The sequence below is a fragment of the Suillus bovinus genome, assembly GCF_016758785.1.
Source record: "Suillus bovinus strain UH-Sbo-P2 chromosome Unknown EDB93scaffold_88, whole genome shotgun sequence".
Lineage (NCBI taxonomy): Eukaryota > Fungi > Basidiomycota > Agaricomycetes > Boletales > Suillaceae > Suillus > Suillus bovinus.
This window is the reverse complement of record NW_024542144.1, coordinates 97,985-117,823: the sequence shown is the minus strand read 5'-3', so window position 1 is coordinate 117,823 and position 19,839 is coordinate 97,985. Positions and strand designations below refer to the sequence as shown.

The following is a 19,839-nucleotide window of genomic DNA, read 5'->3' as shown; positions in this document are numbered from 1 at the left end:
GTGAGGCACAGCCTGAGTCTGCTCCACCGATAGACTATAATTTCAAACCGCACAATACAGAATTGATAATCAGCTTCACCATCTCTCTTCCTACTATCATGTTGTCAGGTTCCATCAAGACCTTGCAGCAGAAACTTTTTAGAGGGGCCGAAGATGATACCAATGGCATTCAGCCAACGGATTTGCGTGATCCTGGACTGACGATTCAAATCCCAAAGGCAGAAGTGGTACCACCGGCTCCCAAACCACCGCCAAAGACTTCAAAGGTCGTTTCAGGTGATCCCAAAATTCAGGAATATGGCTCAACCAAGAGCTATAGACAGCGATTATCTGAAGCATTAGGCGTGGATTATCATGGAGCTGAGAAATATCGTCTACTGCAAGATGAGAATCGCGAACGTCACTGGAAGCGGTGGGGACCGTATCTCAGCGACAGGCAATGGGTGGGTACAAGTTTCATCTCGGTGATTGCGCACTGATAAGGTCGTATTAGGCAACTGTACGAGAGGACTACTCAGACAACGGTGACGCCTGGAGTCATTTCCCCCATGAACATTCTCGATCTCGAGCGTACAGATGGGGCGAAGATGGCATTGGTGGCATCTCGGACAGTCATCAGCGTCTTTGCTTTTCACTTTCTCTCTGGAATGAGCAGGACCCCATCCTGAAGGAAAGGCTATTCGGAGTCACCGGCCACCAGGGAAACCACGGAGAAGATGTCAAGGAAATCTACTACTACCTGGATTCAACTCCCACTCATTCATATATGAAATTCTTGTATAAGTATCCTCAATGCAGGTATCCATACGAGGAACTAGTGAATGAGAACGTTCACCGTGACCGGAACGTTGAGGAGTATGAACTTTTAGATACGAACGTCTTCGATGACGATCGCTACTGGGATGTTTTCATGGAGGTCGGTTTCTCCTGCGTGTAGCGATAGTTGATGATAACAAAATATCCAGTATGCGAAAGACGAAGACGATCCAGACAATGTTTACATCCGTATTACGAGCTACAACCGTGGACCTGACGCCGCCACCTTGCATATCATCCCGCAGCTATGGTTCAGGAATACATGGTCCTGGCCTGCAGATAAACCTCTCATGCCATCCCTATCCGCTGCTGCCACCGATGGTGATATTAGCTACATCAAGGTTAAACATCCCGAAATGGGGGGGAACTTCCTGTGTTGTCTACCGTCTCCCCCACCTATGGGTCCGGACGGGAAATTTGTTGGTGATGAAGATGCTGTTATAAAACCAGATTTGTTGTTTACAGAAAACAACACAAATTTCCGCCGATTGTATGGCGGCATGAATCAGAGTGTATGCGTGAAAGATGCATTTCACGATCATGTCATTCCATCACACAGACCTCAGCGAGGGCACTCAGACTCGCAATGGACGGATAGTTCGATTACTTCGCTTCCAGCAGTATCTACCCCTACTTGCGACGCTCCACCCCAGGATTTGTCGTTTGTGAACCCCGAAAAATATGGAACCAAGTCTGCCGCGCACTATATTTTCCGTGATGTCCCAGGTCGAGGTGGTTGTGCCGTGGTCCGTCTGAAGTTGACTCCACTTTCTCCCAATAGGGACCGAAGCCTCGAAGACGAGGGTACTTTTGATGATGTTGTAGAGGAGCGCCGGGAAGAAGCAAATGAATTTTATAGTTCTCTGCTCTTTGGTCCCATTAGCGACGACTTGAAGCAGGTCATGAGACAAGCACTTGGGGGCATGCTTTGGACGAAACAGTTCTATTACTTTGTACAAAAGGAGTGGATTGAAGGCGATCCAGCCCAGCCTCCCCCTCCCCCTGGACGCCAACATATTCGTAACAAGGTTAGTCCAATATGCGACCGATCTGTTGAGTACTCATTAGTCCACAGCACTGGCGCCATATGCACGTAGAAGATATTCTTTCCATGCCTGACAAGTCAGTTGGCAGCTCAGTTCTTTTAGATCGCGGCTCACGAAAGGCTCTCCAGATGGGAATACCCCTTTTTCGCGGCATGGGATACAGCATTTCATTGTATCCCGCTCGCCGCAGTGGACCCTGTTTTTGCAAAGAAGCAATTAGATATCTTGACTCGAGAATGGTATATGAAGCCCGATGGTCAGATTCCTGCATATGAATGGAACTTCAGTGATGTAAACCCACCGGTGAGTGTCTATATCCTATGTCCGAGTGCACTTTCTAAGTCATCCGTGGACTAGGTCCATGCCTGGTACGCAAATTAATATGTGATCGCGGGATCGCATCGCTGATAGTGATATAGGGCGACGTTTAGAGTCTTCAAAATAGAACGTAAGCTCACTGGCAGAGAAGATATTCCTTTCTTGGAACGTGTCTTCCAGAAGTTACTGCTCAATTTCACCTGGTGAGGATGAGATCACTTTTCTACTCATTCGTCGTCTCTGATTGCCACTTTTGAGGTGGGTCAACCGCAAGGATTCCGGAGGGAACAATGTATTCGAGGGAGGATTTCTTGGACTCGATAATATCGGCGTCTTCAACCGTTCGGAGCCACTCCCCACAGGTGGAAACCTGCGTCAGGCAGATGGCACTGCCTGGATGGCATTTTATTGTTTGAATATGTGAGCTTTCTGGCTCTCTCGGATTGCTATATACTCATTGTTCGTCAGGTTGAACATAGCCCTTGAGTTAGCAAAGCACAATGCTGTATATGAAGATATTGCTTCCAAGTTCTTCGAGGTGGGCCAGTTCTGCCAGTCAAGTTCTACAAACGCGCTCACTTCGCCTCAGCACTTCATATTCATCGCAGATGCTATGACTTATAAATCAGGTGAACACGAGTCGAGCCTGTGGAACGAAGAAGATGGCATGTACTATGATGCCATCGAGTTTGGTCCAGGGAATTCGGTTCAGCTTCCCGTAAGGAGCCTTGTCAGTCTCATTCCTCTCTACGCGACCCTCGTCTTAGAACCCGCCACCATCAATCGATTCCCTGGATTCAAGAAGCGCATGGAATGGTTCATCGACAACCGGCCAGAAATGTCGGGAAGAAATATGGCTAATATGAGGGGTGAGTTGATCACATATCTTCATGTACTCTATTCACCGTGTGATAGCTGGAGGTAGGGGCGAACGGCGTTTACTTGCTTTGGCCAGCAAAGAACGTCTGGTGCGCATACTGGAGAAGATGCTAGACGAGGATGAGTTCCTCAGCGAATACGGCATTCGTTCGTGAGTATTTTTCACGTAGCGGTCGCCGGCTGCTCCTGATGAATGGAGATAGTCTATCCAAGCTGCATAAGAAAAAGCCTTGGGGGATGCAGGTGAACGGAGACTGGCATGAGGTAGGGTATTGGCCTGGGGAATCTCATTCTGGGATGTTTGGTGGAAATTCAAATTGGAGAGGGCCTATCTGTAGGCTCTTTTAACTATTCTCAGATTTCCCTTCTCTAATATATTTTCAGGGCTTGCTGTCAATTTCCTTTTGATAGAGAGTCTGCAGCGATTTTATCAATATTACGGTGATGAGCTGCAGGTAAGCGCAAATGATTTGTGTGTCCCTTCACACTGACATTTTTTCAGGTCGAATGTCCCACCGGAAGTGGAGATTACATGAACCTCGTGGAGGTGGCAGAGGAGATACAACATCGTATAATTCATATTTTTGGACGTGATATGGAAGGCAAAAGGGCCACCAACGGTGGGAACGTGATGCTTGACCAGGACCCGCACTTCCGCGATTACGTCTCCTTTTATGAGGTAATGTTTTATCAACACTTCACGCCTGGGCTTACATCCTAAATCTCGGCAGTTTTTCCATGGAGATACGGGGCGCGGTCTAGGAGCATCGCATCAAACAGGATGGTGAGTCGCATACCATCATGGAGGTAGAACGGGTGTAATTAGCGGTGTCTAGGACTGGCCTCGTTGCATATCACATCCTACAAAGCGGTGTTAGCTGTCGGTTGCCGAAAACTCCACGAAGTGTGTGATCTTGTTGCACACTTGACCGTTACTGACATCTTGTTGTAGCACCCCGCAGCCTTGTCCATCATTACTTTGATGTGAGTGGCATCTATCAGGGTAATCATATCTGGCTTACATAGCATCGCAGGAAACAATTGATTCTCAATCCGAGCATGGTGGAGATACACAATCATTGTACAGTGCCATTAGCGCAATGGAACTCAACACATTGGGCGACATCTCTCCTGATGCACTGTGATATCTGACAATGGTTACTTCCCAATTCGCTTATCATATAGACCGTGCGTTGTTAGATGCCAAGACATACCCGTACAGCTTTGTACAGACATGATGTATTTGAAACGTAGCAATGAGTGCAGTATTCTAATAAAAATTACACGTGACTAGTGCTCCACTTTTAGATGATACGATACCCAAGGATTTCATAAGTACTACACAAAGGAAGGAAGGGAGCCATGCGAGTTATCAAGGAAATATGAACCACATACGATGACCTTCGAGCCCGATGAGCACCTGAATCAAGGGGGTCAGAAAGCGATAGAGAAAACCATATAGAACGAATGTGGTGCGAACATGCCAGTGATACATATATTATGTACAAAGAGAGAAGTGAGTCCCCCTGGGAAACAGCAAATTATGTATGTGAAGGTCGAAGAGCGGAGGACAAGATAACGATGCAATATGATAAGGTTAGAATCATGTCACGTAGAGTGTGACCTGTCCGCCTGGTCGGAACGACTCGAAAGCCATTTGGACATCTTCGGTGGAGCCTAGAGAAACCATATCTCCGTCCTCATCCTGATATCTTACCCGCAAAGGGATATCATCGCGGCGCGGACCACAAAGACGTATTTTCTTGCCGACTTTGTCGACAAGGTCGTAATATTCTGTGCTTCGTGGGACCTGAATGACAAATATGTCTTCGTTGAAGTGCACTTTCACCTTGACTGGAGGTGAAAAAGCGAGGTGGGCGCCATTAGATATCATGCTCTCAAACGTCTGTGATCGAGGAGATCGGAGAGCTGAACCACCACCAAGAGATGATTCGCTGGATCCAAATGGAGTGATCGGCGAGGAGCTATGTGGTGACTCTTCCGACGAACCCCCACCTGTCGACTGACTCGATCCGCTACCCCGTTTGCTACTAGAAGTAGCAGAATCCTCTGAACGATGAGTCCACTTTGCGTTACTAGGAACAGGAGGCGCAGGCACTTGTGGTACGTATGCGCTAGGCTGACTAGCACTCCGCGATCTGCTCAACGGAAGTGCAGTACTGCCATTCATAGCTGGTGACGTTGTAACACTACGGGAACCACCACTATCGTACAAGGCTTTGAGCCTCGACGAGCTGATTTGGCCTTGCAAAGGCATTCGAGGCGGACGGTCTGTTCCAAAGCTTGCAGTAGAATTGACCCTGTTCGCCATAGGGCGATAGGAAAGGGGGATGGGGGGACCGGCTCCAGGTGGCAGAGGTAAAACGCCATTGGTCGACCGCCATTGCGACATGACGTGACCATTGATGTCTTCCGTCTTGGCTCGGGGGCGGTCATCGACAATAGCGGACTCGCGTGGCTCGACGGGCATGCTCTGCATTCGATGCATACCCATGGGTGTGCCACGACCGGATGACGGTAGACTTGCAGGAGGGTAATCCTCGCACTCGTCCTCTGGATCGAATTCGAAACCCTCGGAGGATGGGTAGCCGGGTTGGCCACCATTAGAGTAAGATCCAACTACCGAGACATCATCACTGGCGCTGTACGCATTGACACGATGGCGACCGCTGGCTGGATGGGGTGGAAGGCTATGTGGGGAATAGGCATGCGACATAGACGAAGAACCACGGTCATGGACATATGACGGTGAACGTGCCATATGCACAGCAGGAACGGAGGCATGAATGCTATGTTGAGCCATGAGTTGAGAGAAATTTCGTTCTGAAGCCCTTCGACTGGCAACTTCCTTGATGAGACGATTGATCTGAGCCTCCCACTGTCGCAGTTGCTCTTCGGAGCGGCAACGAAGGGTGAAGAACTCGAGATCATCATCGCCTCGCCACCATACAGCCAGGGAATGGGGGTTAACTGTGGATGATGCTAGAAGAAAATTATCAGTGAGAGACGATTGCAAAGGCCAGCAGACTTACCAACTGAATTTCGGTTCGAGCTGGGAATAGCTTGGGTGACGTTGTTCAAGAAAATGCGACCTTTCAATAGGAGAGGAGTGTCCTTTCGTTTGTTTGGTGAAGTCATGGGCGGCGGAGCAGGCGCATGTAAACCATTCTGCTTCTTAAGAATAGAATTATTCTTTCCACCGCGTTTGCCATTTTGAGGGGGAGGTACTGCCTCCTTGCAGCAAAGTATGATCTTCTCGAAAAGAAATACGTGGTATTCCCGATCGACGTCAGACTTTGTGACGGTAAATATATCATCGAGGAGGAGAGTGCCGAAATTGGATAAATGATGACCTTTCCAGTCTTGTACGCGGCCTTCCAGATTTTTGACTGTCTGTACATTTTCGGCTCGTCTTTGTGCCTCGTTAATCTTATCGGTAATGCGCTTAGCGGCTGCGGATCCAGCTTGCAGTTCCTCAAAATGGGGGTAATCGGTGGCAGATGTAGCTTTAATAAGCGACTAGAAACATCCAGTCAGATTCATGATGCATTTTGATATCGGTGAAATTATCTTACATCAAGGAGCAGTGGGTATTTGCAAATTCGCTGGACTGGTTTGATCAAAAAAGCTGGCAATTCCGATTTGGCGTTGATCAAATTATTATGGACCTGAGGACAGGGATCAGTACATGGAAATTCCTATTTTTAGGATATGCGGTATGTTCCGTTGCCACGCCGTCAAGCTCACCGAAAGATTCTGCTCCTCGGCTACCATAAGATCTACTGCATTGGTATAGTTTGCGCAGTAGGGTTCGTACACTGCAAAGTCCTCTTCCTATTGTTCCCAGAAAAAAATCATGAATAGAGAAATAGAATCGAAAAACACTCACATTTTGCAGAAAGAGAAGTCCCCAGCGTTGATCTCGCCACGCCATCTCTGCGGTGCTCTCCAATCGAATAAGGAACTTCCTTTGAAAGTTCAAAAGTTTGTTCAGTCCTGGGAAAAGGTAGTGGATGGTGTCTTGGTCAATTGTATTGCTTTGCGACAACGCCGTAGCATATCTCTATTGTCAAATTTAAACAACGAATCTTGAATTTAAATATAGAGCACGCGCCTGCATGACCTCCAAGTCTTGGACGTATTTCCGTTCGGTCTCTACCAACTCCCTGATGATATTATTTCGGGCGGCATCTTGTGGGCAGGCAGGGATGGGCGTATTTTGCACATCACCCACTAATGAGTCAATTGAATCATGTGTAGACATAAATGGCGGTGACAAAGGAGCTGCGTCAAATAATGCGGACGGCAACATGTTAACAATGGTGGTCACGGTGCTGACGACCTAGGTCATCATGAGGTGTTAGAGCGATCTATGGAAATAACTCTGGCGCGCACCTTTACTAGCCCATCTGTAGAGTGTCTCTCCCATAAATCCGTCACTGTAAACTGCTCGCAGTTGTCCAGATTCTTGATATTCATAATGAAGATTGCAATGGCGTGTTTCTTTGCGCGTTCATTGCTGACGTCAAATATAGAAGGATCTGTCTTGACTGTAGGTGGATTTGTTCTTCCAGGAAGAAGCTCGTAAAGAAAACAGAGTGATATGCCGAGTGAGAAGCAATCCCATAATTGCGTGACAGGATCGGTGGATTGGCGAAGAGAACCTGACTGAGATGACAGTATAAAGAAATCGGAAAATCCAGGGATGCGCATTAAACGAGTTCGCAAGGCTGAGCATTGCTGGTAGAGAGATGTTGATTGAGAAGCTGCCTTGTTGAGGATATTGTTGTTTGCGACTGGAGTTTCGATTACAAGACCGGGATTCGCTGCTATTGACTTTTTACGGGTAGCTACGTTCGCCATGATGGCGGTTCAAAGAGAAAGAACACCCGGCACGATGACTGATGATGAGGATGAGTGAAAGGACAAGTAGCAGTCGTTAACGGGGAGGAACCGTTACAAGAGATAATACTATTTAAAACTCCGATTGGCCCTGTTGATTCATACAAACAATTCACAACAGCAATCTTTTCCGTTCTTTTTTTGTTCTTCTTGTCCACAACAAAAACATTTCATTGTCTCTGACCTTGTGTTATAGCTGCTGCGGGCAACTTATAGAACAACAAGTTCGGCGCTCTCTTCAGCTTAAACTTTCCAATCCAAGTGAGTTGTCCACTGTAATTCCTACCACTTCAAATCTCCGTTCTACCGCAAAAGTCTATTAATATCATAATATGTTACAAGTAGGCTGTTACAGATAATCCAATACGTTCGTCACCACCCCTCCGGCGCCCCGATCTCAGAGCGCCAGTGTGTGCGATGCACTGAGTTGACGCCGCACCAATCCGATAGAGGTTACTTCTTCACACTACCTAATATAGTTTTTTTTCTGCGTGCACGCGGTTCCATCATCAAGAAGTTCAAAATTCACGAGGTCATCCAAAGTTCTAATTCATATGGGCGTTTGTTCATAGCTTCCTGGTTACCCCAGCGAATCCCCGTCACAGGGTCTCCAATCGCTTGATGCACCGCTTTTGAGTGGGAGGCCCATTCTCATCATTCGCTCTGCCTTGATACAAACACTCTGTATGAACCACTTGTGCAAGACCAGCTGAATGCGGGTCGTGCCCACGAAACATGTTACGACTGTGCGCTACCTCGTCGTAATCACGCGGTATCTTGATAAGTACTGTTTAGTCGACCCTTACTTCTGGTGAGAGAAAGCAGGCTCGAGCTACTTAGGGCTTACAAGAAGAGCCCCATGAGGCTTCACGTACCGCACTTCGTGGGATATTGTGTGTATGTCTATCGTGTAACGTATTCTCATGGTCATCTTTTCACATACAATCAGTAGTCGGGGGTGTTTAAATCTATGATTGGTTCAAAATTCCAATTCACTGGCGCGTTATGACCGTTGATAATAGTAAGCACCAATGATAACCTTTGACTTGTACTGTCAATGCCAAATGGAAATAAATGATAAAGCTCAAGGCCCAAGGGACGACTGTCTTCCCTCTGTTGGGATAAACGTTTAAGCAAATCTTGGAATAATATGTCAGGACTCAGGCTCACGTAACTTGACCTTGACATGCACACTGTCAAACACATATATCGACTTGTCACATCACCTTGCTTGCCCCAATGTAAGTTCCCTATTTACCCCATAAACACCCTCGAATTAAGATACATTTATAGTAGACGCAAGACTCTCAAGGTTCCTCCCCATTGTCATCAATGTCGATGTTCTCGCCATTTCCCAACTGCTGAATAAAGTGATCAATCTTGGCTTTGTGTATACGATGGTGTTCCTGCCATCCCTTCCAAGGATGATGAGGATGCTGTTAGAAAATACTAGGTCAGCCAGCTCAATATAATACCCACAGTGAAGACTGACTATACGACCAAACGCCTGGAAGATTTTGTCAGACGTCCCTTCCGGCTTTGTGAAAAAGTACTTTGCAAGAAGGATGTCATCCCCACGGCTGTAACGCATTTTCTTCTCCGGTGGTTGAGGGAGAGGTTCATCCTCTTCCGTGCGGTTGAGTTCATGCTTGTGACGCCGCCAGAATTTCATCCATGATGCGCGCGAGTGATGCGGAGCCTTGGAAGTGATGAATAGTCAAGAAATAAACCATTATATTTCTAGTCGATTACCTTGGTAGCAACATCCTTCCAAAACGCAACCATATCAAATCGTTCTTGGGACCTAGATACATCATGAAACCACCGCGGGAAACACATTATGGAGAAACTTACTTCCGGTACTCCATGAAACGCACCAGGAACGCAACGTCCTCGTCCGTGAAAGCTACCCCCTTTCCTGTCGTACTCCTGAAAAGAGCGCGAGGTGGAGTCGGAGATCGATTGCGTGGACGGCCAGCATCTTGCTGTAGCCGAGCCTGTGCAGCCGCAATGATGCCAGGACCCGTAGTTCCGAGTGGCGGTAATTGCTCTTCCTCTTCAGGCTCAGCTTCGCCTTCAGGGCGGGGCGTGTTGTTGTCGCCTGTGTCCATTGAGTAGCCACCCAACCGGATTTGGTGTTTATTGCAATATCGGCGCCAAGAGTAAAATCTGCGGCGTTCATCAGATCAAGGATATCGTGTTAATGGAAACACGCTCACGTATGATGGGGCGCCTACCATGCACGGCAGCATCAGACCAATTGAACGGCACCAAAGGGTAAGCAACTTACTTTGACTGCAATCCTCTCACAGATTTCTCTCAAACTGAAGATAATTTAGTTTTGGCTGCGATCCTACAGCAAGTACTCACCTCAGCACAAGACCTTGTTCTTGACAGTAATCGATGTATCGCTTGAGGTATAAAACATCATCAGAGGTAAACAAGTTTCCTCCGTACGTGCTCTTAATCACGCGCGTTGGAGGGGTCGGTGAATGTGCCGGGGGATTTCGGCGATTTAGTACAAGAGCGGAAGGTGAGGCGGCGGGGGGCGCCTAATAATAATAAAGTTACATTGATATACCATGCAGGCATAGATGAAATAAAAACTTACAGTATTACGAGTGCGTTTACGACCACGAGGCTTCTCAGCAAGAGTATCAGCGGGAACAGAAGACGGACCAGCGGTCGGCGGTCCGGTTTCTGCCATGTAAGGTGCAGTCTGATCATAAGGATGCTCATACTGTGATTGATCATATAGATGGCAACAGTAGCCAACACGCATGAAAACTTACCGAAGCAGGGTCGTAAGGATAGTCGTTGGCCGGAGGTGCCCATTCAGGACGGTCATCGCCGTATCTATAATCGTAACCTGCCGCACTCGGCCCAGCTACCATATGGGGCGGGGGCTGATTGAAGGGCGTCACCCAAGGCTCATCCCGATATGAATGCGTTTGTCGGGCAAGCATCGCAGTAGTCTGAGGTGGGGTTATATGCGTTTGCTGTGGTGCAATGGCATTCGGCGCTTGCCATGATTGGGGCGGGGCGGCTGTTGGCGGCTGCATACCGCGAGGCGGAGCGTGCATTGGATGGCCGTACACAGGATAACCGTAGGACGTTTGAGGCGGATGAACCATGGGATCGCCAGGGGGCATGGGAGGTATTGCTTGCGGATGGGGAGCCATGGATTGTATTGGAGCCGGCTGAGATGTGGAGGGGCGCGTCTGATCAGTCTGGGACGGGACGATGGTAGGTGGCGTGACTCTGGTAAGGCCATTCAACACAAGGAAGACCGATCGGTAAAAAGAAAAACAAACTTCTCCGTTCCAGTGACCTTGCAACCGGCCCAGTTGTTCTGGAACGTTTGAAGAGCTCCAGCACGAACGCACTCATGAATCCAGCGGTAATGGAGAACGATTTTACCCTTTTTACCAGCATACTGACGGTACAAGTTCTGGCCTGATTCCTTATGCGGATCGACTGGGATGCAGTTGCATGAATTGTGACGGGCATGACAAGGACCTGTACCCACCAAGAATGTACGGCGTCCCACTGTACCCTGGTGATGATGTGCCGCCGTGTTTCTGCCAAAGATGGGATTTAGTAACACATCATCGACAGTTCAAATACATATGATCCAATCTGTGCGATAAGTGACAAAAGGCCTACCGTTACGAGTTCGACGAGCGCGTCTCTATCTTCCACTTCCTTCTCGATGTACACATTGAGGGGAGTTCCCATCATGGGCTCGAGAAATAGGTCGCCACCGGGGCCATCTGCAGTGGGCGATGCATCCTGGCCCGAGCGTAAGGATATACTTTGTTCATGCTGATTGCGTCTGGTGGAACGCGCTGGTGCCATGGGTCTCAGCCAGGACTCCTTGATGTAATGATAGAAGTGGTGGTTGGGGTCAAGTTTCTGAGGCGGAGTGGCAGGAGGCTACCGGCCGGCGGAGATCAAAATTCACCGGATCCCACCGGTCCAGTCGCATTAGTATATCTAGCGTGCAAGGTATAAATCGAGAGAATTCTCCCTTGGTGATCAGCGCTCAGCGTTCACTGGCAGTAAATAACGTTAACAACACTTTGAACGTTTCACTATGGCAGTTGCGCAACCTTTGGAATACCTTTCGCAGGCGCAGATTGACAAGGTTGGTCCTAGTTTGAACCGTGCGCCTGAATCTTCTGTTACGCCTGATATCTGATATGTCGGTCAGTTCCATAGGGATGGGTAGGTCAGACATGTAGGAGACCTGCTGTTCTCACCGACCTATATGCATAGGTATTTGATTGTCTCTGGCTTTCTCTCGCCCGACCAGACGAGTTCTCTTTTGTTGCGGGCCAAAGAGCTCCTTGATGAATTTAAACCAGAGGACCATCCCCTAGTAAGTGCACTATTTAAACCACAAACATTCAGGACTCTGGACGCGTGGCAGACCAAATTCACAACGTCGGATAAGGACCACGTTGGCGACAACTACTTTCTGAATTCAGGCGACAAGATCCGATATTTCCTTGACGAAGATGCTGTCGATAGTAGTGGGAAACTTACCAGGGATAAGGCAAAGACAGTAAATAAGATTGGTCACGGTTCGTTAATCATCCACACAAATCTTCACATCCACCTTACTCAGGTCAGCTCTTCACGAATTGGATCCCGTGTTCCGGAAAGTTACTCTGGAAAATGATCGACTAAAGGCTCTAGTGCGCGACCTGCGATTTCACTATGATCCAGTCGGTAAGGATGTTTAGTCATCACACTTGCTGAAGACTGATATAAACTTATTAGCACTGCAATCAATGGTTATATTCAAACAGTCACAAACCGGTGGCGCAGGTGAGCAACTGATATCATGCAGTAACATTATTTCAAGCAGCTAACACACCAGCCTTGGAGTGCCCGAACACAATGATTCGTAAGTGGCAAGTCACCGGTATTGAATCCTAGTCTAAAATTGGACATTTGACAATTCAGCACGTTTCTTGTCAGTATCAGTCTTTCCCACTGTTTGCATGCTATCTCATAATATATCATATATAGTACACGTCACCCCCAAGTGCTCTCGGGTTCTGGATAGCTCTTGAGAAGTGCACGCCCATGAATGGCGCTTTGTCATTCTTGCCCGGATCCCATCTAACAACTCCGATCACGAAGAGATTTATACGTTTACCAGGGGGTGGTACCGGTTTTGAGCAGCTTACCACCACACCACCTCCTTCGTTTGACATAAGCGAGAACCCGAGGGAGAATGCGTCAGAAGGCGTGTCAGAAGGAAGCTATGTGCTAGAACCTTGCGAGCCAGGTAGATGATCACATATGCGCTAGATGTCCATGGCTGAACATCTGATCTAGGTGATCTCGTCCTCATCCATGGCAGCGTCCTTCATAAGTCGGAGCGAAATACTAGTGCTCACGCAAGATTTGCATATACTTTCCACATGATTGACTCATCCCCTTACGCCGAATACGACGAGAAGAACTGGCTACAGCCTACTGATGCAATGCCTTTCTCCAGAATCTTGGACGTGCCAAATGAAATTACTCTTTCCACCACTGTACATTAGCCAGATAGATGATCGTGCATGAGGAATTTGTCGCTAATATGCTCCTCGCTCGCATAAATATTCATCCACACGTCATGCTGTAAGAATAAGGTCACAATACTTGAACTTTTGCCCTAGATAGCAGAGTCTCAGGCTTCAAGTTGTACAACTCATCTATAAGGGCTGGGAGGAATGTTCCAGATCCATGAACGTCGCTTCTTTCTGCTGCACACTCGGCTGCTACCGTTAGAGCCAGAACACTACGATAATCAGTAAGTATTTTTGTTGTACGAAATTGTCTGATCGGATTTCGACTTACCCACCGACAGCGCCTATCAACATGTTTCCCCTGACGAGCTTCGCGAGCTCAGGGCCAGGGCTTGTTCCAGGGGCAGCGGCCATAAGTGAGGCACCAGCACAAAACGTAGCAACGCAGGTGCCAACAAGGCATCCAGACCCCGTGATGTCACCGAGCATTTTATTGCCGTTCTCCAACTTAACCACAATGACACCATCGGACACCCAGTCTGTCGGTCCTGTCATGACAGCGACGCAACCTTATGACGAATGGTTTTTAGACGCGTGTACTCGCGATATCCACGGAAAACTTACGTTCTTTCTTGGCTATCTCACGAATAAAAGATGCCGGATCTGCGAACCCAGAACCAACACTATCAACCCCTTTAGCTTGTACCTGCAGATAAATGATGTAAGTCTGCAAGATCCACGTAGAAGTGAGATGTGTCAGACTTCGTTTGAGTTAGCGAGAGAAGCCATTTCGCCAGCGTTTCCTTTGATAACGCTAGCTTGCCATGCATTCAAGAGTTCTGAAGCTGTTGTTTTCCTGAATTGAGTAGCGCCTACTCCAACAGGATCGAAAACTACGGGTTTTTGTGCTTCGTTTGCGTATTGCCCTGCAAGAATCATGCTACCTTTGTTGGTGATGGTGCCAAAGTTTATGAGCAAACCACCCGGAATGCGGCTAAGATCATACATCTCTTCAGGCGCAGTAGCCATGATTGGACTTGCACCCAAGGCTAAGGTAGCATTCGCGGATTGGTTCGTGACTACGACATTTGTGATCTGTGTGACAGTCAGTGGACAGGACAGAATCATGCGTGAGAGTACCTACTTGATGGATCAGTGGATGCTTGTCCCGTATCACCTGCATAAGTTCAACAACGCCGTTCTTGATGTTCCCCACATTGTACACTGGTGTCACTCGACTCTGCGCATCAAAATGGTGAACCCACGCATCGAGGATATCCCTTAATCTTTGGGCAGCGGAACGTGGTGTTGATGATGCCACAATATCCGAGACCACAGCGATACCATCCAATCTGTGCCCAGAGGTTGATACAGATCCATGTAAGGTTCTCAGGACGTTAGTGGAATTTATTCCCCCTGGGGAACAGGTCTTTAGACATCACAATGGATGTAGTATGCATTTCTGCATACCGATTGCAACGGCCTTGATGTTTGTGCGATCCAAGGCCTGGAGCAGTGAGCCAACCCCTCTGACGCCAATGACAGGGCTGGTAAGCTTCTTAGTTGTCGTACCCCAGACGGCACCGATGCCAATATAATCAACTTCGTCCTCTATTGCTTTCTTCACATGGTCTGAATTTTCGCAAGAGACACCGATCACAGTACCCGCAGGGAGCAAAGTTTTTGCGATATGAACGGGCATGTCTGTTTGCCCCAGATGCACACCATCGGCTTGGACGGCCAGCGCGATATCAATCCGGTCATTGATGATGAGGGGGACCTTGTATTTTGCACATAGGATCTTTGACTGTCGTGCGATTTCTAAGAACTGGAGCAAACCATCTGCAAGAGCAATGAAGAAACAAATGACCGCCTCTCACTTCGAGTGTATCAGACCTTTTTTCTCGGATCTGAACAACGGTTACGCCGCCTTGCAAGGCCTTGAAGAATTAGCATGAACAGAGATGCCGATCAGTAAATTTTGTTTATGCTCCCGAAGGAGACTGATGCCCGAACCTCTTCCAAGGATTCTAGGTATTCCTGAGAAACGAGGAAGCGGCTTTAATGACGTTTGAAACCATGGGTATATCTGACCTTTCCTGGTGGCAGCAGCTCCCGGCCTGTTACCAAGTACAGTGAAAAGTCAATTGTCATTAACTGATGACAGCGACAGCTTAGTCCAAGTGGTTATAGTGAAAGAGAGAGAATGGTCGATTCACGGTATGTTCCTGATAACGACACCGAGCCAAGAACGGAATACAGCCGATTGTGGGCTCATATATATTACATAACCATTGCACCCGGCTTGTAGAGTCTTTCGGTTCGACACAAATGTGTGCTTGTAATATACTGTCCAAGGTATATACTTCACCATAAAAATCTTGCTAATCGTCTGGGATCAACAAACAGGTTTATAGAAAACCCGACTAGCTGCAAAACAGAAATTATACTTTCAAGTCTTCCAAAGTAGGCAATAATGATGTTAAGACCCTGCAATTGATCTTTACCCCACTAGCTAGATATCATCTGTCAGAAGATCAGCGCTTCAGCTCCCTTGGATTATCCCGATTTCGTTAGTGCTGAAAACATGTGAATTCTCGCTTGTGCCGCTGCGCAACGTTGAAGTATCACTGCCTCTTCCCATCTTCTAGCTCCCCTGAAGTAGTACTTAAAGATATACGATTGACATTCGTACAAGTGCCCCCTCACATTTTCGTCATGGATCCTGCTACACTCTTGTGGACCCTTTCCAGTCTTGCAGCCACACTTATGATTTTTCGACTGTCCACCGTGCCATCCCACTTGCGCCATCTCCCTCGTGTGCCTATTTTCCCTCTTCTGGTTAGTTATCTATCAGGTGAGGTCGAGGATGTGCGCATCAAGCGCCTCATTTTGCCATACGCAAATGAGAGAGGCGAAGGACTTGTTCTCGTGTGGGCGCTAGGCCGATGGATGGTTCACATTATTGATCACAAGGTATGCACTTCGTGTTGTCACTAAGCTCTCGTTTATCGTCGTCCAGCTTGCGATTGAAATGACAGAGAACCCTTTGTTATACCCGAAAGAGCTACCCCCCGATGGTCTCTTGTTATGGCGATTCATCGGGAGCTCAAACATCCTCATGTCAAATGGTGACCGATGGAAGAAACATTCCACAGTCATCCGAGACGCGTTCAATCTCTCTATCCCTGTCGACCAGTTCACATACCTGTCCAGGAACCTCTTTGATGTCATAAACCCGCCCTCAGATGAGAATGACACCCATACTGTCGACTTCGCCGAACTCGCGCAGCGTTTTGCCCTCGATGCAGTTGGGTCTTCAGTCCTTGGGCACGACTTTGATGCTATTCACACCGAGTCTTTGTTCGTCAAAGAGTACAATGGCATTATGCATGATATTGCCAATCCTATCTACCTGCTTATGCCCTTCTTTGAGAAGGTGTTTCCTCGCAAGAAAGTCATCAAGCGCATGGACGATTTGGTTGATAAGTTTCAAATGCTGCTCCAAGCAAAACGCACCGACCCTGGAGATGACATGATGACTTTCATGCTAAAAGAGCCTACAATGTCCGAGGAGGAGCTTCGTGATAATATGGTCGTCCTCTTCATAGCTGGTCATGTAAGTCAAATGCGCTGCCTTTCATAGCGGACATTGATTACAGAATGTATCTTAGGATACTTCTGCGGGAGCTCTCTCCACTCTTATTTACTTCCTTGCGATTCATCCAGAAATTCAAGCCGCCGCGCGCGAAGAGACTCTTCGTATTCTTGGACCTACTTCTGATCCCAGCGTTGATACCCTCTCCGCTGCGTCATTACCTTATCTCAACGCTTGCATCCGCGAAGCTCTTCGTATCAACACTCCTGTCTCGTATATCGTCCCTCGTGTCACCGCGAAAGATGCCACCCTTGGAAAGTACTACATTCCATCTAACACTTCACTCATATTTAACATCTACGCCCTTCATCACCGCAACGACGTCTGGGGTGACCCTAATGCTTTCAGGCCCGACCGCTTCCTCGAGAAGACTGAGGACAGTTCGAATCTCAAGGATGCTTGGGTTGCTTTCGCCTCTGGACCTCGGCAGTGCCCTGCTCGTAACTTTGCGCTTTACGAGCAGCGTGCTCTAGCCGTGATGTTGCTGCGGGAGTACGAGTGGACATTACCAGCAGATTCGATTCATCGAGATGGTTTGAAGAACGCCTTCTCCCCTTTTGCCTTAACGCTTCCCCACGACCTTCATATCACTTTCACAAAGCGCAAGTAGTAGAGGATGACACTCTTCATGATAATCTCCATTAGTTTCGTCTGACAATGTTGCTCAAGGTACTTACTTAAGATTAGGGGTTATGTTTGATTATGGCAACATTCAATACAACGTGATACTGACTTTTGTTACCGTAATTTGCAAATACTAAGCAGCTAGCTATGTTTCTTCAATTCATCAACTGCTGAGTTAATGATATGCAAAGAATTCGGTATTCAGTATAAATATGGGACCCAGTATCCTAGCCGAGAATGATACAGGTGCTCAGATACGTATAATAAAGTGTTGTTTGATAAATCAGATGCTACGTCCTTCCGTGTGCGACCTGCGCATCAAACGATAAGCCCACTCCTTCTTGCTTTCGCTTCCTTCCTTTTTCTGGCCCATTCTTGTTCTTTCAGAGGAGGATCAATGGCTCTCCAGTCCCCCCACATGCCCGTCTTGAAAATGGCCCTGATATTCGGAACGAGCAGCAGAGCGACGGCCAGCCAGTCACTGAGCATGTGGAATATATAGAACGTCGCCTTTTCTAAAGAGGTGTTACCTGACCCTGGTGCTGTTGATGTAAGGGAGGTCGTCCGGTGATACATGAACAACAGTCGGAAGATCGCAGAGGATGCCTGCACATTTGGGAAAACATACTGTTATGTAAACGAACAAAGCAGAGAACGCGGATCCTTACGGTGCAAACGAGGATGGAAAGAAGTAGGGCAACGTGAATAGGTTCCACTTTGGGTAGCTTTCTGGCGCGAACGACCAGAACTGCCACGAAAAATATGAGGAAGAGAGCAATACTGGAGCTTAGGTATCTGTACAAAGATGAAGATGTTTATGTAAGATGGAGCTGTGCGGGTGAAGATCTAATGCACCTGGTGATCATCACCTCGTTTGCTGTGCTTGCATTATCCATTCCACCACGGTAATGCGCGTTACCAATTATACCTGGGATAGTAGCAGCGAGGAATGCCAAATTCAACACATCGGTAAACCAGCGATAGAAAACCCGCTTTTTTGGGTCGTCATGTATGTCATCCGAAAGATGCAGCGAGGCACTGTGAAACGGGGAAAGAGGATGCATAGAGGATGACATTGAAGCAGCGACAGGTGAATCTTGCGGATCTATAAAACCTGCTGGACCCTTGGTAGAGTTCACATACATGCAGCGCAAAAGAACCACGACGTCGTGTGCTATGGCAATATATGGCAAAGCAATCGAGACTTGCATATAAGTCGTCAAAGCCGGGGATATCCTTTCCACTGGATTGCGGGATTGCCAGGCTCGTAGGGAGAAGATTATGACTCTGGGAGGTGGCATGAGGCAACGCGCGTTAAGGCAGGAAGAAACCTTTTTCACCTTTCTATGGTTGTGATCATTGCGTTAATGCTCACAATGACCCGCGAATGTTTATTATATAGCCGGGAAACGAAGATGGGTATGAGCGCGAAATATAGTAAGGAAAAAAGGATCGATGTCCAAAAGTCAGAAGTCATTGGAACACCACCAACTGGTGACGGAAATGGATCGTTGCTCGACATCACCAATTGCAGACTCGGGGAAAGGGGTGAGCTTTTGAAAAAAGTAGAGGTCACAAGCAGGCCGAAAAGAACAACAACAGAAAGGATAGCCATTCTGAATCTACGCATACAAGAGAAAAATCAGCCCGTCCAGCTTGAGTATACATACTTGAAGCTGCGCAGCATGTGGATGTCGCGAGTCTGAAAGGCCCGCTTCAATGAGGCCAAAATGCAGTGAACTTATACACCTGCTAAATTTGGAATGAGGGCATCAGAAGAATTGGAAATTGGTCAGTCTACCCCTCGACAAATTCAAGCGGAGTCAGCTAAGGCACAGCCGCGTCTTGATACTAATGTGACATGGGTGACAAATAGTAGTCACAAGTTGAGGACTCCGTACACCTCTAAAGAAATTGCGAGTATCGACAATCATAAAAATATAACGACTTACGAGAAGTCACTTTTAAAATTTTAGTGTAATTTCTGTTTGTCTTCAGGCCACAACACCTAACAGAGATACACCTGTGTAGGTCAGGATTGGGTCAG

The 19,839-nt window shown here is 47.6% G+C and overlaps 7 protein-coding genes across 7 annotated transcripts; 3 read left to right on the top strand and 4 right to left on the bottom strand.

Moving 5' to 3' along the window:
* The first annotated feature begins 25 nt into the window (after nt 1–25).
* EDB93DRAFT_1176752 (Six-hairpin glycosidase-like protein) lies at nt 26–4,327 on the top strand. Its single transcript, XM_041450529.1, has 18 exons — nt 26–443; nt 494–916; nt 966–1,844; nt 1,892–1,938; nt 1,991–2,165; nt 2,220–2,230; nt 2,282–2,383; nt 2,439–2,600; nt 2,649–2,718; nt 2,770–3,049; nt 3,096–3,210; nt 3,263–3,393; nt 3,444–3,514; nt 3,562–3,738; nt 3,791–3,843; nt 3,896–3,963; nt 4,012–4,043; nt 4,094–4,327. The coding sequence occupies exons 1-18, from the start codon at nt 99–101 to the stop codon at nt 4,202–4,204; spliced, it is 3,252 nt and encodes a 1,083-aa protein (XP_041302767.1). The 5' UTR covers nt 26–98; the 3' UTR covers nt 4,205–4,327.
* EDB93DRAFT_1176742 (uncharacterized protein) lies at nt 4,328–8,038 on the bottom strand. The gene is made up of 7 exons (XM_041450528.1): nt 7,476–8,038; nt 7,195–7,422; nt 6,970–7,143; nt 6,828–6,914; nt 6,656–6,748; nt 6,113–6,599; nt 4,328–6,062 (listed from the first exon to the last, which is right to left on the bottom strand). Exons 1-7 carry the CDS (start codon nt 7,941–7,943, stop codon nt 4,663–4,665), a joined length of 2,937 nt encoding a protein of 978 aa, XP_041302766.1. The 5' UTR covers nt 7,944–8,038; the 3' UTR covers nt 4,328–4,662.
* Nucleotides 8,039–9,078: 1,040 nt separating this feature from the next.
* EDB93DRAFT_906962 (uncharacterized protein) lies at nt 9,079–11,889 on the bottom strand. Its single transcript, XM_041457899.1, has 12 exons — nt 11,649–11,889; nt 11,512–11,563; nt 11,297–11,459; nt 10,775–11,243; nt 10,594–10,722; nt 10,353–10,534; nt 10,273–10,306; nt 10,202–10,215; nt 9,837–10,151; nt 9,735–9,786; nt 9,475–9,681; nt 9,079–9,418 (listed from the first exon to the last, which is right to left on the bottom strand). Exons 1-12 carry the CDS (start codon nt 11,838–11,840, stop codon nt 9,290–9,292), a joined length of 1,938 nt encoding a protein of 645 aa, XP_041302765.1. The 5' UTR covers nt 11,841–11,889; the 3' UTR covers nt 9,079–9,289.
* Nucleotides 11,890–12,252: 363 nt separating this feature from the next.
* EDB93DRAFT_1093844 (uncharacterized protein) lies at nt 12,253–13,543 on the top strand (the record flags this gene model as incomplete). Its single annotated transcript, XM_041446549.1, has 8 exons — nt 12,253–12,363; nt 12,415–12,568; nt 12,618–12,716; nt 12,768–12,815; nt 12,876–12,894; nt 12,954–12,963; nt 13,020–13,281; nt 13,332–13,543. The coding sequence occupies 8 exons, from the start codon at nt 12,253–12,255 to the stop codon at nt 13,541–13,543; spliced, it is 915 nt and encodes a 304-aa protein (XP_041302764.1).
* Nucleotides 13,544–13,634: 91 nt separating this feature from the next.
* EDB93DRAFT_1093859 (Hydroxyethylthiazole kinase family-domain-containing protein) lies at nt 13,635–15,664 on the bottom strand (the record flags this gene model as incomplete). The annotated part of the gene is made up of 9 exons (XM_041446551.1): nt 13,635–13,782; nt 13,842–14,079; nt 14,135–14,216; nt 14,273–14,605; nt 14,655–14,926; nt 14,981–15,338; nt 15,391–15,450; nt 15,527–15,550; nt 15,605–15,664. 9 exons carry the CDS (start codon nt 15,662–15,664, stop codon nt 13,635–13,637), a joined length of 1,575 nt encoding a protein of 524 aa, XP_041302763.1.
* Nucleotides 15,665–15,843: 179 nt separating this feature from the next.
* Nucleotides 15,844–17,944, top strand: EDB93DRAFT_906861 (cytochrome P450). The gene is made up of 4 exons (XM_041457898.1): nt 15,844–15,976; nt 16,030–16,486; nt 16,533–17,129; nt 17,185–17,944. Exons 2-4 carry the CDS (start codon nt 16,229–16,231, stop codon nt 17,776–17,778), a joined length of 1,449 nt encoding a protein of 482 aa, XP_041302762.1. The 5' UTR covers nt 15,844–15,976; nt 16,030–16,228; the 3' UTR covers nt 17,779–17,944.
* Nucleotides 17,945–18,110: 166 nt separating this feature from the next.
* Nucleotides 18,111–19,314, bottom strand: EDB93DRAFT_1093869 (uncharacterized protein; the record flags this gene model as incomplete). The annotated part of the gene is made up of 4 exons (XM_041446552.1): nt 18,111–18,398; nt 18,461–18,587; nt 18,648–19,079; nt 19,133–19,314. 4 exons carry the CDS (start codon nt 19,312–19,314, stop codon nt 18,111–18,113), a joined length of 1,029 nt encoding a protein of 342 aa, XP_041302761.1.
* Between the last annotated feature and the right edge of the window lie 525 nt (nt 19,315–19,839).

Coding starts and splice junctions, on each gene's coding strand:
- EDB93DRAFT_1176752 (XM_041450529.1), top strand. CDS start 99: ATGTTGTCAGGTTCCATCAAGACCTTGCAGCAGAAACTTTTTAGAGGG. Junction 444..493: donor ATCTCAGCGACAGGCAATGG/GTGGGTACAAGT, acceptor AGGTCGTATTAG/GCAACTGTACGAGAGGACTA. Junction 3,844..3,895: donor GCATCGCATCAAACAGGATG/GTGAGTCGCATA, acceptor AGCGGTGTCTAG/GACTGGCCTCGTTGCATATC.
- EDB93DRAFT_1176742 (XM_041450528.1), bottom strand. CDS start 7,943: ATGGCGAACGTAGCTACCCGTAAAAAGTCAATAGCAGCGAATCCCGGT. Junction 6,749..6,827: donor CCGAGGAGCAGAATCTTTCG/GTGAGCTTGACG, acceptor CCCTGTCCTCAG/GTCCATAATAATTTGATCAA. Junction 6,063..6,112: donor CTCGAACCGAAATTCAGTTG/GTAAGTCTGCTG, acceptor ATTTTCTTCTAG/CATCATCCACAGTTAACCCC.
- EDB93DRAFT_906962 (XM_041457899.1), bottom strand. CDS start 11,840: ATGGCACCAGCGCGTTCCACCAGACGCAATCAGCATGAACAAAGTATA. Junction 10,723..10,774: donor ATCCTTACGACCCTGCTTCG/GTAAGTTTTCAT, acceptor GATCAATCACAG/TATGAGCATCCTTATGATCA. Junction 9,787..9,836: donor CGTTTCATGGAGTACCGGAA/GTAAGTTTCTCC, acceptor TGATGTATCTAG/GTCCCAAGAACGATTTGATA.
- EDB93DRAFT_906861 (XM_041457898.1), top strand. CDS start 16,229: ATGGATCCTGCTACACTCTTGTGGACCCTTTCCAGTCTTGCAGCCACA. Junction 16,487..16,532: donor TTCACATTATTGATCACAAG/GTATGCACTTCG, acceptor ATCGTCGTCCAG/CTTGCGATTGAAATGACAGA. Junction 17,130..17,184: donor TCCTCTTCATAGCTGGTCAT/GTAAGTCAAATG, acceptor AATGTATCTTAG/GATACTTCTGCGGGAGCTCT.